This window comes from Priapulus caudatus, unplaced genomic scaffold (assembly GCF_000485595.1).
Source record: "Priapulus caudatus unplaced genomic scaffold, Priapulus_caudatus-5.0.1 Scaffold1316, whole genome shotgun sequence".
Taxonomy (NCBI): Eukaryota; Metazoa; Priapulida; class Priapulimorpha; order Priapulimorphida; family Priapulidae; genus Priapulus; species Priapulus caudatus.
In genome coordinates this window covers 15,161-33,127 of record NW_014578377.1, presented here as the reverse complement: position 1 = coordinate 33,127, position 17,967 = coordinate 15,161, and the positions used below count along the sequence as shown (strand labels likewise).

The 17,967-nt window shown below is 40.3% G+C and overlaps 2 protein-coding genes across 5 annotated transcripts; one reads left to right on the top strand and one right to left on the bottom strand.

Moving 5' to 3' along the window:
• Positions 1-72: 72 nt before the first annotated feature.
• On the top strand, positions 73-17,920 carry LOC106816218. Of its 4 annotated transcripts, none has more exons than XM_014820794.1 (14): positions 73-465; positions 926-968; positions 1,342-1,417; positions 1,615-1,767; positions 1,877-1,920; positions 2,395-2,486; positions 2,707-2,758; positions 3,157-3,351; positions 4,076-5,896; positions 6,205-6,318; positions 7,105-7,209; positions 8,014-8,077; positions 16,795-16,870; positions 17,629-17,920. In XM_014820794.1, the coding sequence occupies exons 1-14, from the start codon at positions 362-364 to the stop codon at positions 17,642-17,644; spliced, it is 2,955 nt and encodes a 984-aa protein (XP_014676280.1). In that variant the 5' UTR covers positions 73-361; the 3' UTR covers positions 17,645-17,920. The 4 variants fall into 4 exon arrangements, with proteins under 4 accessions (XP_014676280.1, XP_014676278.1, XP_014676281.1 ...); XM_014820792.1 differs by having other exon boundaries at positions 4,070-5,896; XM_014820795.1 differs by lacking the exon at positions 3,157-3,351 and having other exon boundaries at positions 4,070-5,896.
• Positions 8,422-11,463, bottom strand: LOC106816219. Its single transcript, XM_014820797.1, has 6 exons — positions 11,376-11,463; positions 11,200-11,273; positions 10,752-10,856; positions 10,183-10,434; positions 9,649-9,888; positions 8,422-9,409 (listed from the first exon to the last, which is right to left on the bottom strand). The coding sequence occupies exons 1-6, from the start codon at positions 11,447-11,449 to the stop codon at positions 9,228-9,230; spliced, it is 927 nt and encodes a 308-aa protein (XP_014676283.1). The 5' UTR covers positions 11,450-11,463; the 3' UTR covers positions 8,422-9,227.
• Positions 17,921-17,967: the final 47 nt, after the last annotated feature.

Genomic DNA, 17,967 nt, shown 5'->3' with positions numbered 1-17,967 from the left:
GGCGCTGTTGTGTCATAACGCAGAGGACGCATTCGTTCTTTGTCGTCTGCTATCGTGTAGTATTGAGTTCAAAAATTAGTTCATAATATATGTGTAGTTAGTTCACTAATGAGTACATATGACGTGGTCGCATTCCTTAATTCCATTTCATTTCTATTAATGGATTACTTATCGCTATCCTTCTATATTTGCGTGGCACCTTGTCGAATAGCGAAGTGAAATTTAGTTAGCTCCTGTGCCGGTGGAATTACTCCTCCCGTCGCTACACCTACGGTCTAAGCTCAATTAAATAGGCCTACAGGTGCAATCGTAGGCCCCCTACTGCGAGATTACGAATTGAAAACCTATAAAGTAGGGTACGATGCCTTTAAAATTCAAATTGCCTTTTCCGAACACCATGATTGTGCGTCATAAAAACATGATTTACAAAGCGAAGATTGTGTTCCGTGGACCGCAACAGGACAGGTGAACCTATACTTTGTTTAATCTAATAATAGTACTTAGTAGTACTATAATATATGGAGTGAACTAAATATTCCCAAATCAGTTCGTAATTATGAGTAGTAATAGCAATTAATATCTATAATATTTGTGCATGCTGTGTTATATTCTATCATGTTGAAGGCTGAGAAAGTAGTCGGTAAATTAGCATACTCATACTCATCACAGGCCTGTGTCTGTGATATTCATAGTGAGAGATGTAAAAACCTGTTTCCACTTGATTTACTTAAGGTGTCTAAGGTGACTAGGCCTACATATAAAATGGTCACTTTGTCATTGTCTTCAGCAATATGGACATAAAATAATGACAAATATGATATGTAATGCAGATGGTGGATTTACTTTCTTTGCAAATATATCTATAGGGACTTGTAAAATTGCTATCACAGTTTAATCTGTAAATAAGTGTTATTTGGCGTTTCAGTTTGAGGAAGATTTCTCAGAATGATATTCAGTCGGAAATGGAGGTGTGTATGTCATCAAAAACTTCATACTTGACGTTGTGTTGCTACTGCATGTTGGCTGTAAGAATTGCTGAGAGGGTCTATGTCCTCCAGCGTACTGCCGGAACGAATACCTTGGGTACGGTTCGGTATACCGGAGCGTACCCTGGTACTATATCTAATATGCCGGACCATACCTCGCCTACTCCACTAACGAGTCTAGGGAGTCGCCTACGCCTATAGTTACCAGGGTACGTTCCGGCAGTACCCTGGGGGACATAGACCCTATGAGCGTAAGAATTATTATGATAATGGCGCAAGGCAGAACTTTCATTGACATCTGCATCTAAGGCATTGCATATATGAATATATAGCATTATCTTATATTACTGTACAGGTTGCAGTGCGAGCTGCTCTTCATATGAAGGAAGATATGTATCCCTTCAGAACGGATCACTTTGTCATCTACCCATGTATCCTTTATGAAAAATCTATGAATTGTTAGTGATTTTGTCTGTAATAAATGTCTTTTTAGATACCTACACAATTAAGCACTAATAGTCAACTTTAAATTTATACTCTCAGCCTAATATGTGGTTCTAACTATAGTACATGTAACTATTGTATACACAAATACTGTAAGGAACTAAGCCTTGACTAACAAAAACAGATAGTAAGAAGTGGAGACTTGCCCAAGAGATAGTGTTTCTGCATCACAAGAAGATGTTACAGACTTACCATAGAGTCATAATTATCAATGTGGAAGTCATTTCTCAGCAAGAGGGGAGCAACACAATTCAAGATACCATCATCCCAGCTGAAAGTATTGTGTCAAATTATTACAAAATGAGTTTCAGGCTTATAGAAAAAAATTCTGTTACTGTGTTAGTTTTATTTTACTTCAAATGATCTAGTTCCTGTTGTTGTTTCAGCATGCAAGGATGTCAATGAACATTTACAGTTCAAGAAAGATGTGGTGTGTACTATTCATGCTTCTAATTTTAAATTAGTCTCAATTAATTATACTGTATAGATCGAAGTTCCTTTAATTTTCTCTCAAGAATGTTTATAAATTTATGTTTGAAAATACTATATAGCCTATCAAAGAAACATTTACATAATCTGATATTGAAGTACATTGATTATTGTATGCTTGATAGTATTCATGAAAAAACATGAAAATTATTAAAAGACAAAAATGTGAGGTTAGGTTCAAAACTATTTTATTGACGCACATTGGGACAATATAGGAGTAGGTATCTTATAGAGTGTCTCATATTAGTTCATATCTTCGTTGTCTTTTCTCATATCTCTCATAACTTCAGCCTTGCTTTGTCAGTGATTGGTCAAGACAAATCAAAACATATGTCAAACAATTTTTTTTCATATATATATATATAGATATAATAAATAAGATTTCATGCCTCTGATTTGTTATTGAACCTTTCAGGTATTTAAAATACCTGGCTGCCTCGTGCAGAGACGTAAGCGAGAGGAAACCTTGCCTAAGAAGCAATCATTACACCAGCATAAGTTTTACAGGTTTGTATACTTAAATGTTACCATTAATTAACATGTATATTGCTATTGTGTGTACTCTCCAGTTTGATATTTTTTTAAGTACTCGATCTTTATCACGTTTTCATTGAGTTAATATTAAACATCTCATACAAACGTGAACACAGATCTGGTGGCATGTGCACAAATGCATGTGCTGGTCATGCATCCACCTGCCCATATGAAAGGGCTTTTCAATTTTCAGAAAGAGAAGAAAACCTATGAACAACGTAGATATTCTTGACAATCCAGATTTGGTAAGTTTTTGTGTGGTTTCTATGCAATTGTTATATAAAATTATTGGTTTAATTATGCACATGCATGTACATGGCTCTATAAACCTTAATTATAATAGCACATTCCAAATTACATCAGTCTTATTGAATCTTATATACAGTGCCACATAGTCGGTGTGAGATTTTTTTATCTACACTGAATTGTAAGTGAAATACCACAGATAAACTTAAGACTGCACGTGGGTTTCCCATAGTTAAATATTTAAATAGAGGAAATCCTACTCAGGTGATATCTATGTTTGGAAAATGGCAAATGAGCCCAACCATAAGTATGATCTAAGAGTTATTTTGATCGAACTGCATAATTACATATCAAATAGTCCTGTTACCTTTCTCACAAAACTTCTGATTGTTAAAAGTTTAAGGATAGGCCGTTATCGAAGGATAGGCAACAACACCAGGCAGATAGCAGCTTCATTGAATCTGACTCAGATATAGGGAGCCAGCTGTCAGTAATGGATCTGATTATCAAGGCAGCTTCGAAACAACCTCGCCCGATATTAGACACACCTGGAAGCATATCCTCTACATTTCATGTCACCGAATTTCCAAGGGTACCAATTTTAACGAATTTTCATATTCATCATTCTGTCTATGGCTGATTGCTCTACTGGCAGATAATTATACATTATATTATTGCTAGTTTGTTTAATTAAACCTGGTGAATTATCTTATTTCGAGCCGATATCATATAATAAATTTTCAGAAAATATTTCAGTATATATACAGGGTTTCTTCCGAGGGAAAATTAGACAAAGGAGGTAATGGCCAGTTTGGGAAAAAATTGCGCATGATGGATTCAAATACAGGATGTATTGATATACTTATAGGTATATAGATACAGGATATACTTATCAATAAATACAGGAACATTTTCACAACGGCGATGTTAAATTTGACAACGGCGGTGCGCCACTGTGCCTCTTATGTATAAGAAACCCTGATATATATAAGGTTATATATGTAAGATTGTCAAAAGATTCAGTGAATAGATTTCTTGGATGAATGACTTCTATTTGTTGCTATCCATATAGATTACTTGGTAGGTGCAATTAAAAAAATACTCCTTTGTTATTTGATGCAAGATATGACAGTGGTATGTCATCTACCTGTGTTAATTCGTAATGCTTCGATATGATTCGCTAGATATTATAATATAGATATACGATTCAACTTCAATAGCTTTAAGCTTGTCTATTCTGTACTCTACTACTATAGTACTATAGGGGTAATGGCCACTTCTAATCATGGTTTCATTGATTTTATTCGAAGAATCAGGAAGATGAGACTGACAGCGATGTAGCCAGTCTGATGTCGGCTACCAACATGCGGCTCATGGAGGCTGTGAGAAATAAAACACGTGTTCTTTCAAATGGAAATTGCTCTGACAAAACTCCCAGTTGCAGAGCAGTGCAAGAACATTGTCTAGCAGAGAAAGCTACCAAGGGCATTTACGAAAATCTGTCTCATGAAACAGGTTGTGTGCCTGGTGCTGTGTGCTCACCTGTTTCAGTGAATACTGTCAGAAGCCATAGTAGTGAGTTGCCAGCCCAGTCAGTCTCTGTAGCATCATATCCTACAAAGAACGATGGTGGTAAATTGCCAGTACAACCAAACGTAGCTACGGCAAAGACTGCCAATGTTGGACAAGTCCCCTTCTCAGTGTACGCTACTAGAAACTATGTCGACCAATTGCCAGTGTGGCCAACTGTTCCTACAATGGAGACTGCCAATGAATATGTCAGTCGGTTGCCAGTGCAGCCTGTCCCTGTATCAGTAGAGACTGCCAGCAGCTCTCATGGTCAACTATCAGTTAAACCATTCCTTACTTCAGTTTCTCATTGCAGTATCAATAATGGTCAATTACCAGTCCAGCCAATTTCCGAGGCAATGGAGGCTGCCTTATGCTGTAGTAGGCAATTTCCAGCTTGGCCAGTTGCTGAGGCAGTGGAAGAAGCCAAACGCAGTGGTAGGCAGCTGCCAGTGAAGCCAGTACCTGTATCAGTTAGCACTTTTATGAACTATGTTGGTCAGTTGCCGGTCGAGCCAGGCTCTGCATCAGTGGATATTGCTAGGAGCTATAGTGAGCCAATACCAGTCCAGCCAGCTGTTACAACTATGACAACTGCCAGCAACAATAGTGGTCAACCGCCAGTCCAGGCGGCACCTGTCACACTCCAGGCGCATGGAAACTATGGTGACCAATCACAATTTCATCCGACTTCAATGGAGACTGACAGTAATTGTTTCGGTCAGCTTCCACAAGCTGCTGTCACAATGGAAACTGCCAGGCACTATAGTGACCAGCTGCTAGTCCACCCAGCACCTGTTTCAATATACCCTGTCAGGTGCTATAGAAGTCAGATACCAGCACCTGCCTTAGGGGGATGTGTCACAAGCTATCACAGTACAGGTCCAGCGCAAACAAATGCTGCCTCACTGGAGGTTGCTTGGCAATGCCATGATAGTCTCGTACCCTGTGCACCAGTACCTGTCTCAGCAGTGGCGCCTAATGGCGAAAGTGGACTCCTGTCTTACCAGCAAGCGTTGGTTTATCCAGATTCAAGTGATCGTAGGTTAATGCTGTCGCCTAACTCTAGTTCTACATGTCCACTGAACACAGCTGCAATTGCTGGCAGCGCTTCATGCCATCAGCAAGCAGGGGAAAATGGACGGGGAACTATTCCGCAGAGCAATAACCTGCCGCATTTAGTTGACCCATTAGTCACTACTTGTTTACCTGCTGCGCCTACTATGCCTGAGGCCCTTCCACCTTTTCAATGCATACCATCCCTTCATTCTCCAACGTTGCCAGTCAGTCATGGGCCCATGACCGGCCACGTGCCTCCCGTATCCATGTCACGCGAAGAAGAAGAGGCGAGGAAAAGGTGCAGCCAACAGCGGCCACCTAGCACAGGTCACGTCAGCATAGCTTCCGTGTGGCCCTTGGTAGCGGAGCCGATGCCGTCTTTGAAGTGTTCTTCTTGCAACAGCTTGCATGTCGACCCTGAGGCATCCACTGATGTTGAAGCTCTGCAAAAATCGAAGTCTTCCACCAGCAGTCAAGCATCTTCATTGGCGCATTCTTTAGTGGCCTCAGTGAGTCGTAGTACTAATCTACTCGTATGTACAGATCTCATCAGCAGCAGTAGTTAGCAAAGTGTAAATGGGCCAGTGACCTTAACAACAGCAGTGGCATACGAATTAGTGTTGTATGGATTGCGTTATAGGTTAAGTGCAACGTTAATTAACTGAACTGTGTTACATTGGATTTTAGTATATTTTAGCTTAGTAAAAGCTATAGATTGAGCTGGCTGCAGTTGGTAGTTTTAAGGCTAAAGTACACTATGTACTAATGTACACAGTACTAAGGTACACCTAGGTGCTAATCTAGTAACTGTTTGTAGGAAATCTCTGAGGAGCCTGCGCACCTATTTGACACAGCAGATGCCTGTCAGAAAGACGTCTCTCCGGGTATACCCACTGATAAATCAGGAGACACAACTGTCCATGGTTCACAGGTTAGTTTGATTTAGGTTGTGGGTTCCTGGTAAGGTATATTATGGCTCATAGGGTCTATGTCCCCCAGGGTACTGCCGGAACGTACCCTGGGTACGGTCCGGTATACCGGAACGTACCCTGGTCACTATTTGATATGGTTAGGGTTAAGATTAGGGTTAGGGTTCGGGTTCGGGTTAGGGAGTAGGCGTAGGCGACTCCCTAGACTCGTTAGTGGAGTAGGCGAGGTACGGTTCGTCATATAATATAGTACCAGGGTACGTTCCGGTATACCGGACCGTACCCAGGGTACGTTCCGGCAGTACCCCGTGGGACATAAACCCTCTCAGCTATATTATGGAGTACATAAACGCATGAGCCTCAGGACAATGATGAAAAACACTTGGATTGAACTTCATGTAAGGTAATAAATCATGTGAACCTGGCTATGAATCTCAGGTAAGGTACACTATGCATCAATAAATGCCTTGTTGAGAATAAAATGCAGGTTTGTGAACTTCTGCAATGCTCACTAGATGAAAGCAAGTCCCGATCCATTTTTCAATCACAGCCATGAAAATATAGCAGAAAAGAACATCTATTTCATGGCGTGAATGCAGAGGGAGCATTTGGTGTCATATGACATATAGCACTAGTGGCCGCGAAAGAAACGGTTCTCACAAAACGTGCAGTGCGAGATAATATCTATTAACACATAATTTTTACAACTTGAGATTTCACAAAATAAAAACTTTGAATCGCGTAAGTACGCATTCTTCTCAATTTGAAAATTAACCCTTTTATTTTAGGACTCGACAGCAAGCTATTACAACGTTGAAATGGTAAAGATTAGGAACCAGAGAGAGCAGACATCGCCCTACCTATACCCAGAAGGCTTTGATGATGACCTAGAGGTAACCTCATATAGTTCCTTTGTGCTTTTCCAGTGAGTTGTTGTGGCTATACTCAATTATGGCTTCCATGTATTGCTACACATTTTATGCAGTGTTTTGTTAATGTATGTATAATATTAAGAAAAATTAGCAGACTTTACTGTGCATTCGTTATGTTTACATCAACTGGCTCTAGTCAGGCAAGCTTGTAGGTTAGGAAAAGCATGCTTATCTTGCAGTCAGTGGGCAGGTTTAAGATAGTGAAGGTTTCCATAGTATGAGTGCTAGAAGTGGGTAATGTGGGAGTGAGATGAGAAATCAACGTTTGCCGGAATTATTAAAGTGAAACGTGTTAAGTATTACCCCTATGGCCGCACAGTACATTTAACTAGCGATAACACATTTCGCTGTTGGCTTTGTAGACTATTATAGCTTATAACAGTGCTGTAAGTTAGAATACTCTATATGGTTTGGATAACTCATCTAGGAATTTGCAAGAGTCCATTGAAGTGGTGGTGTGAGGTCAAAGTTAGAGGTCAGTGGTCAATGGTCGAGACAAGTGGATTCACTCTTTAATTTAGTGTGTAAGTCAGAGTTAATGAAACACATGGTTGAAGTTCAAATTGCAACGGTCTGGACTCTACTTTGTATTTGGTGTTTGGGATCACGGTAAAAGGATGCATCTTTGGTGTAGAAATTAATGCCAAAGGTCAGAATGTAGCAACTGTAAGATTACGTTGTAGATAATCTGGAGCAGACACTGCAGCTGCATGAGCAGTCGATTTATGGCCCTAGTTAGTTACGACGATGGTTCTTAATTTTCAGAATCCAATGTATGGTGCTGTAACACACTCTGAAGATGAGGAAACCTCATATGGAGATGATGAAGGTAAGACAAATGATGAACCTTACATAAGAGGTTAGTTATTCTTCTTTTCCCTTGGGGTGGGCTGTGTTCCACAAATGTATAGCACTGCACCCATAGCACAGTACAGCTTAAACTCACAACTTTGCCAACAAGTTTTTATCTGACGAAGATATATATATCTTCATCAGATAAAAACTTGTTGGCAAAGTTTATATGCATCTTCGTGGATCTATACCATGTCTGTTCATTGAACTGTATAGAGTGGTCCACGCTTGGTGTATATTTTCCTTATTTTGAATTTCTAGAGAGGTTATACACTATGTGTATATCTTGGAATATAATAATTACATTATACATTGTAAAAATTTGATGGTACATCGATGCCACTGAGAGGCAAAATACTTATTCATATTTATTCAGATTTATTATTAATAATGGTATAAATGCAATTGAAAACTCACACATAAATCTTGAAATAAGCTGGTATTGCATTCGTGCAAGAAAAAATTGACATCAGATGCAAGAAGATAAACATTACATTAGAGTTTGGTGGGCCTTTTTCACTCTATGTACAGAGCATTCTACAAGTATGTGACATATATGTAGTAAATATCAGTGTATTAATATTAACAAGAGTCCATAATAGAAAATTTTTATGATGATACAAACAAACTTTGATAATTAGAATCAAATGAAAATCAGAAGGCTTTGAAGTCAGCTGGTTTGAGGAAATATTATAAGAACAATGAGAGATTCAAAATATAAAAGTTTTTCATAATGACATACTGTACTGTTACTAATCCTCAATTCTGTTATGGCAGAAAAATTGCTTTGATCGATAATGACAATGTCGAAACATCACACTACATTATTAGACAGCGATTATTTACTTGTATATACTTTACTGCAGCAAAAAAATGTCAAGCAGAACTTGGTTCCTACAATGATGAATTCTATTAGTATTTTAAAATCTTAGTAGACATGTTATCACATTGTTTCGGTACATCAGCTACCGTCGAGTAAAAATTATGCGATTGAGCAAAAGTGTCTCGTTGTCCACTTCAGCTAGTCTCCTACAGCATGTGTTTACGAAAGCAAGTTGCAATCATGGCTTACACTTCAGGTGATAAGCAGCCATACTAAGATTAAAGTACCGTTCATCTTGGGCAGGTTATGAATTGATGAAAGCACCGTACAGAGTGTCGACCTCATCGGCACTAAGTGCACATGAGTACAGCCGCACCTCGTCGATGAATCCCACAAAGTACTCTGCTCCATGTCCCACACCAGCCTTTCCTATCGTCAGCGGCGTATTTTTTGGAATTATGTCGCCATGGCAGCAATCATGTGCTCCTAAAATTTCATCATAAAAAAGTAATACAATCTTGGTTAGATGCATTTATAAGTAGAAAAATGATAACCGAATATTGGTAGCAATTACTGGTAATTGAGTCAAATTATTGAGCATGAAAACATTCGGTGATATGCTAGAAAACAGCATCCAATAGCGAGTGCATGGTTGCTTGAGAAATTCTTGAGAATTTTTATTTGAATTAACATAGTGAATATAATTATAAGCAAACACGTTGTACCTGCTTGCTTCTGGTTGTCCAGATAGAATGAGGTGTCGGATCCATTGTACGTCATTACTACGTGATGCCACGTGTTCTTTTCAGCCACTAGGTTAACGTAGTTCCACGTCACAGGGTTATCACTAGTTACAACTCCTCCACCTAACATTTGGCCATTATTTTCACGCCCCATGCGCACCTCCCAACTGCCCGAAGTATGATAGCCATTGCCAATTATACCCTGGTAGTTGCCAAATCCGCCTGAAACATTCAAAACTGTGTGTAAGCGTTTGCAGTCTCATTCAATCAGCAACTCATATAATTCTTGCACGATCATTAGGCCTATATATGCTCTTAAAAGGCTCTTAAGTGTGCCTGGAAATAAATTAGCTACTGCTGACGTTAGGTGAAGTAGCAGGCACACAGCTTAGCGCCAGAGTCTTCATGATTGGCATCCGTGTGAACGGGCTGTACGTGCACACCTAGGGACCAAGTAATATTAGTTACCACTGTATGTCAAGTTCTAGAAATTTAAATAATCAGAAGAGCATTTACCAGTTCTTCTGAACCAAACGCTGACTGAGAACTTTGAGCCCCACTGGAAGTTTCTGAAGGCATCGACGTCCACCTTGCCACTGCCTTGGAAGTGCAACGCACCACCTGCACCAGGGAGCCCCTGTGGGCCTCCTGAATATCGCTGTACATTTCCACTTGCCACGCCATTCCGTCCATTACCAGAGTCGTCATTTAGAGTGTCATCATCGTTGAACGAGTAGTATGCAACCAACGCCTCGCTGTTCTCTAGACCTATTTGGTGATTTATATACGTGACAATTGTAGTTATGATGAAAACGTTATAGACCAACAGTACGTGGCTTGTTTAGGTGTCACACATGGCACCCAATTTCTTCATAAATTTTAGGCATTCTGATTCTTCTCAGATGAATACATTTTAAAACATTTGTATTTCAGTTGTCCCACTGTTAGATGACAGTAGAAGTTACAGCCTGTTGTAATGTGAACACAAATTTCCTGCATGTCCGACTTTGAATACACTGCAATGAAAATGATAAATCAATGCTAAATCTATTCAAAGCCAATACTTAATGATAAACATAACTTACATGACGTTTGTGGTGTGTTGCAGCTGCATGTGTGAATCTCTTGCAGTCCGGAAAGCAGGCTATCTATTTTACCTTCAATTCTATCCAGCTGCTCTTTACATGGGTCTGCATGTGGCAAATTATAACTTCAAATTATACGCGCATTGATCCGGCTGTTACAACATTACATAATAATGTTGAGGTTTGAATTAACTTCCTAAACCATGTCTTGGTGAACGGACCATTTTTTAGTGGAATGAAAAGATACTGCAACATATAGCATAGATTTATATAACGAAGTAGTCCAAATGTGTTGGAATTTTTTTAGAATGCATGTACTTCACTTTTACTACGTTCTTGCCTGCGAGTGTTCGAATATCGTATCGAAATAACATTACTGAATATAACTTCTCCCCACTACCGAATGTGTGTTGGTTAGATAATCTTGGTAAGATTGTGTATAGCTCACCTGCAACGGCGACAGTAACTAGAATTATAAGCAGAAGAAGATATTCCATCATCCTCCGTGTGTTTAAGAATGCCCTGCAAAACGCCGAAGCAATGTTAATCCCGATTCAGATTCATACCAAAAAGAGACCATGTATCTAACTGTAATTATAAATATTAAATTTCATCATCCATTACACAGCTGCTGTAAAGTTTAGGCAGAGTAATTTACTGCGAAAACTATTGCGTGCCGCCCCCGTGTTGTTTGACATCTAGAGCAATGTTCAGCTCTCATGACCAAATATCTAGCTTTTCCGGCGGATGGGGCACGCGCACGCATACATAGACTTCCTTGCAACTCTTCATGTATTGGCGCTAGGTGATTACTATATACAAGCAGAGAGAAAGAGCGTGATTAAGATGAAGAGAGAGGTAAAGGGATAAGGAGTAGCGGGGGTCCGGAGGATAATCAAGGTAGTTCGTGCAGTTCGAGTGACATAGTAGCTATATACTTACATGTTGAAATGGTGGACCGATCTCCCGACTTTATGATTTCCTGATTGTTGGACACTGTTGGAGTAGTTCGAGTGAGATTGGGTTTGCCTTCAGGGCCGTACGCAGCAGGGGTCAGCAGGGGCAGTTGCCCCCCTAGAGATTTTCAGAGTATGCCTTTTAATGGGAAAAATACTGTACACTTTTAGAAATAAAATAGAAATGTGACAAAAGGTTATCTTAAATCATCAAAGAAATGTTACACTATAAATAAAGAAACGTGAAATTGCAAAACGTTAGGGCACAGGGGGCATGGGAAGTACCTTCCCCCCCCCTACAGAAAATTTCCTGCGTACGGCCTTGCTTGCCTTATATAGGTCTGTCTGTGTATTTTACACGATCCGGTTGGACCGTTTGTATACTGACAAAAATACCGCAATATTCCCAAACAGGATATTTTACTTTCACTGAGTTATAGTTTGCGTGTTATGCCCTATAGCCTCGAGGGAAATGTACATACTTCATATCACATCACATACTACATCCGTGAGCACTTCTTGGAACTGTTCACATGTTATCAGGAGTGTAATATAGATCTATATTTACAGGAGTGTAACATAGATCTATATTTCCCACTTCTTATCGGAAGGATGTACCCCACGCACGCTTCTTGAATGCCAACTAAAGTTGAGCGTGAGGTGTTATCAATTTTCATTTTGAGGTGATATATATATTTTGCCTGCAGCCGAGTGGGCTCCGTGTGCACTGCTACTGGACTACGTGACACTATGGTGACACCCAGGGCCGGTTCCAGGGCTGAGGCTAGACAGTTTTTCCAGATTTAAATGGCACATCGCCCAAAAAGGGCACACCACCCAACAGTGAGCGCAAAATTTCGTAGGGCACTTTGAAATCTAGACCGTATTTCCCAATACGGCAAATACGGTCTGAATCCGCCCCTGACACTCCTGATATTATGTAAATATAATAAACAGCATTAGTTGCTGGCTGCTGGGACAACGTCCCTGACCTACGTAACATAAACATTATACGCTATAGGCATGTGTATGGGCTCTAACTGCCAGCCTAGAGAGTCTTAACAAAGAGAAGAGTCACAGAGTTACAAACGTATATAAATGGTTCCAAGTTTTATTCTACAAGACGATTGGAAGCGTACATTGATTCTGTGTATATACTCTAAAAAATCCAAAAGTCCTAAATAGGTATTTAGAGTTTGGATTTTTTCTATTGGCTGTTCAATCTCTCTCTCTCTCTCTCTCTCTCTCTCTCTCCTCTCTCATGGCTGCTCGGTCTCTGTTATGTCAATTCTTATTTAGCTCTCTGATCTCGCTCTCTCTCCCTCTCTCTCCCTCTCTCTCCCTCTCCCTGTCCCTTTCTATCTCTCCTTCTCACGCTGTCTCTCTTCCTGTCTCTCTCCTCTCTTCTTGCTCTCTCTCTCACACGCGCGCACACACAGACGTACGCAGCATAATGTTTACTCTGATATTTGGAACAGAAGCACGAATTAATGGTTTTTCTTTGGTCGTGGTTTTGTAGGATCTGAAACTCATTGAAATTTGTATAGTGGTATTAAAATATTGAACAGTAAACTTCCACAAGATTAATTTATTTTGCCAGAATGAACTTTTTTAAACTTCACCATTTAGCATCATCACCCATATTTTAATGGGAAATTAGGATTATGGACAAAGTTGAAATTACACGAAAATTAATCCCAACTTTATGGCAATATACACGAGAGTAATTCTAATACGTACTATAGTCAATAAGGGTTTCACAATATGATGCCACGAAAATCACTGTTGGTAGAAGGTGACTGCATAGTTACATTTTCATGAAAGCGTGGTACAGAGTGTCGACCTCATCGGCACTAAGTGCACATGAGTACAGCCGCACCTCGTCGATGAATCCCACGAAGTACTGAGTGGCCCAGTCAGCTCCAACCTTACCAATAGTCAAGGGTGTGGGCTTGGGAACTAAGTCTCCATGGCAGCAATTATTACGACCTGCAACGATTTAGTGTGAATTAGTTGTACAGCGACCATGTCCTCAGTGTCACAGCCGTGCGTGCGTGCATATGCCGTACGTGTGTGTGTCATTGTGCGTAGGACCTTTCTCATTTCTACTGAGAACAGGTAGTTTTAAGTGTGAGACACTATAAAAATAGGAAAAACACTCTAAAGAGTTGTATTTTTTTTTTTAACACACCTGCTGCACTGTGAACTTGGTAACGTACTTATAAGTGATGATAAGCTAGACTTTATCACCAATAGGTTGAGCTAGCGAGGCCATGCAATATGCAACAGTTTGTACATGTATTGATACGTGTGTATTAAATTTACAAATCGTGGATAGCAGTACAGGCCAGTCGCTAGGTGTCAGATCCATTGTATGTCATGACTACGTGATGCCAGACGTTCCGTTTAGCCATCAGATGGACATAGTTCCACGTTACAGGATTATTCCTAGTTATGACACCTCCACCCAGCATCTGACCACCATATTCTGAGCCCAAACGTACCTCCCAACTGCCATATTTATGATATCCATTGCTAATTAGACCCTGGTAGGAGTGAAATCCACCTGAAACGTGTAGGTGATGGCCATATATTATATATATTATACTCATATGATAATGATATAGTTCAAGTTTACATCTTCCATTAGCTGTGGTAGTGTGGGGCTTTCAATGTAGCGTCTCATCCACACAAATTAAATGTAATTATATGTTCATACTGCGTAGCATGCAGAGCAATTACCAGTTCTCTTAAACCAGAAGCTGATCGAGAACTTTGAGCCCCATGGGTAATTTCTGAAGGCATCAACCTCCACCTTGCCACCGCCTTGGAAGTATAATGCAGCCCCTCCACCAGGGAGGGCGTCTGGACCTCTTGGGTATAACTTTACATTGCCACTTGCCATGCCCTGCCGTCCATTTCCAGAGTCATCATTTAGGAAGTCGACGTTGTTGAACGAGTAGTATGCGACTAAACACTTGTGGTTCTCTAGACCTATTTGGAAATATCACCGTACCATGATGCATGTAAATGATGTACCATGTGCATTAGATTGAAATATATTTATCATCCTGTTATTGTTGTAGGGATTAACATAAAAAGAAAACATAACATTACTGCACTTAACTTGCTCGCAAGTACTTGACCTACTACATACACTCAACAATGTGCATGTCAATATTTGATGTCGTCGTTTCACCCTACTAGATAAACATTTACCTGTTGTAGTTGTTATCCCGAATCCAAACAGAGTCAGTGCAAATAGGATCTGCATCGTCAGCATTCAAGAGTCTCTGGTTGTTGATGAAATGACACATGCGTGGTATATCTGTGTACACGTGCATATTGAGGTGTAGCATCCGGCATGTAAAATAAGATCTTATTGAACCTGGCCCATTGCAAGGCGAGCACTATGCTTTTCATGTGCGCTTAAGTACTATTCATATCTGTTTGCAAGAAGATGAGTAACAATATCAAATGATATGCTCTATAAGTTATATTCCAAAAAATAACGGACAGAAATCACCTGATACAGCAATCCATTTTTCATGGTCGTTGGATAACAGTAAAAAGGCCAGTGTCACTTACAGTGAAGCTTTAGAAGTTTAATTGTATGCTAGGTTGCTGCACCGGCATATCGACAGTGTGACCCTGCCCTGATCTGTTAGGTTTGTTCACCTACCTAAATTGCTGTTGCAAAGTTAAACAGGTGACTGAGAGTAGTGACGTGTAGCAGCAGGCATGTGTAACGTCCGTTCGCAATTGCATCTTGCAGTGGCTCATGTGTGTACATGTATCTGCCTTTAAATTTTAATCCTGTACAGTGCACGACTTGCGTGGCTGTCCTCAGATTTCATGCAGTTACGTAAATGGCTGTCGAATTTTATAACATACTCAGTTGCGTGGCCAAGATTTTTTTAACGGGGGGGGCCAAAAACAGCAAACTGCGCAAAATGGTGGATGACTTAATATTTTAATAGTTCCTCCGCCTCCCTCTCCACAACCTACGTTCCCCCACCTCTCAGCTCTGCAATCTTTGTTTCAGGCGCCATGCATAAAGGCCACGTTTTTGTTCGTTGTTCTCTGCTACCAAGCTATATAAAAGGAGGGGGGAGAAAAACAGGCGGGGGGTCCTCCCCAGAAATTTTTTAAAATGTTGATCCCAGGAGATTGCATTTGAGGCACTTTTGAGTACATGTACAGACTTCATTCTGACTAGGACAATTCTCTTTTTAGTAGAACAATTCTTATTTTTTATTTTTTTATTTTTACTTTCGGATCAACATTCGGGCCATGGCCACCCTTTGCCCCCCCCCCCTAACAACACCACTGAACATACTACATTACCACTGCTCAAGTTCCAATAACAATTACTTGGGATTATTCTAAATATGTATACATATTTTACATGAATATGGGAATTAACTTTTTTGTAATTAAATTACTACTGCTTACTTTTAATTCATTAATTGCTACTGCTAAATGAGCCTACTGCTGTGGTATAATTCACAGAGGGTGATTAGGGGCAGATTCAGAGCATAACTATAGGTCCTGAGGCACCCAGCCCTTCCCTTAAGATAATATAAATTATAACTAAGGAAGTAGTGGATCTATTGATTGTCATTCGATCATGATAACGATAAAATGATAGATCAAAAAGGAAATATTGCTATAGGTTCGGTGAACAGTTGAGCAAAAGGGCGAAACATTTACATCAGACAACAATAGGCTCTCTAGTTACTAGGCTCTCACGACATCGGGGTTTTTTATGTGTAGTTTGGTAGATGCACGTATGCCACCCACACCCACTGGCCGGGCTGATGAGCCAAAGACTATATTCGTGTTCTCTCTCAGGTCCATGTACATATCTTATGAACCACACTACGACGTGTTCATTGCCTGTCTGCACTTGCTGCTTATTCAGTTATCTATCTAGCCAGCAGGTCAACCATCAGTGCCAGCCACACAGTGAAAGTGTCTCCCATCAGTTGTGACCGATGTTTATGACAGAGAGGGACATCGGATTCCACTGAAAACTAATGGTTACTCGCTTGGTTTGAATAATTGCTTGGTTGCTTTCGATCCAGGTGTTGGCTACGATGAGGTGCGGGTCGGACGACGCCAGAGGCGCACCTCTCATTCTCTGCTGACTGCCATAGTCGAGTAAGTACGAGATGGCATGCAGCTGCTTTTCATGGGATATGTTTGGTGCCATGTGTAGCAATTTGGTACCAGCATGTGTCAAGGAATTAGTCGCCACATGGCACAAGGTGTGAGACAGTGTGATGCATTGTCACTGTCATGGGGAAATATGCAGGAAATAGTAGCAGTAGCGGGACTGTAGGGGAGGTGTTGGCACTGACTTAAGTTGTATATATTAGAAAGCGAAACAGGAAGGGGGCCATAGGGAGGTATTGGCACTGACGTGGGGTTATGTAGGGAAGAATAGCAGGAGTGGGCCATAGGGAGGTATTGGCACTGACGTGGGGTTATGTAGGAAAGAATAGCAGGAGTGGGCGACAGGGAGGTATATTGGCACTGACGTGGGGTCATATGTAGGAAAGAATAGCAGGAGTGGGCGACAGGGAGGTATTGGCACTGACGTGGGGTCATATGTAGGAAAGAATAGCAGGAGTGGGCCATAGGGAGCTGTTGGTACTGATGTGTGGACATATGTAGGAAGTGGTTCTGTGAGTGGCGCTATAGGAGAGGTTGTGGTGAGACTACCACGGTGGGCATGCTGTAGAGCCTAGAGGCGTGCACTAGGGTTGCAGGCATTACTTGTTTTATTTTTAACAGGCATTTGATCAGACAGATAAATTGCAATCAGTAATGGTTACATCAAGCTGCAACAGCTATCATTATATGTTAATTTCCATTACAAATATGTAAATTGGATAAACATTTGTTCATGTTAACAGCTACTTTGTACGGTGACGTCGGTGAGGGGATGTTTGCACTCATAATCATCATGGACACCAGCACTTTACTTACTACAAGTACTCTAGTAAGTACGAAGATTAAATATGGAATGTGCCCCATTATGTATGTTAGGCCTACACTATGTAATAGATAGCATCCGTTTCATATTTTGTCTCTTAGAACTTATAAGTTAAATTTCTCATAGTAAATACTTTGACAATTTCTTGAAAAAAAAAAACTGATCAAATTTCGTGGTACTGTAATAATGTTGAATAAAGTTTGTAGCTATTATTTTGTTGTTTATAAATATGTGTAATGCCACCGTAGGGTAATAGTAA

What these genes read in the sequence shown, in the direction of transcription:
- LOC106816218 (XM_014820792.1), top strand. Translation starts at nt 362, where the DNA reads ATGCCTTTAAAATTCAAATTGCCTTTTCCGAACACCATGATTGTGCGT. An exon ending in CGTGGACCGCAACAGGACAG is followed by an intron (nt 466 to 925) that starts GTGAACCTATAC and finishes TTGGCGTTTCAG; the next exon opens with TTTGAGGAAGATTTCTCAGA. An exon ending in ATATTCAGTCGGAAATGGAG is followed by an intron (nt 969 to 1,341) that starts GTGTGTATGTCA and finishes ATTACTGTACAG; the next exon opens with GTTGCAGTGCGAGCTGCTCT.
- LOC106816219 (XM_014820797.1), bottom strand. Translation starts at nt 11,449, where the DNA reads ATGTCAAACAACACGGGGGCGGCACGCAATAGTTTTCGCAGTAAATTA. An exon ending in CTAAACTTTACAGCAGCTGT is followed by an intron (nt 11,274 to 11,375) that starts GTAATGGATGAT and finishes GGCGTTTTGCAG; the next exon opens with GGCATTCTTAAACACACGGA. An exon ending in CGTTTGGTTCAGAAGAACTG is followed by an intron (nt 9,889 to 10,182) that starts GTAAATGCTCTT and finishes TGAATGTTTCAG; the next exon opens with GCGGATTTGGCAACTACCAG.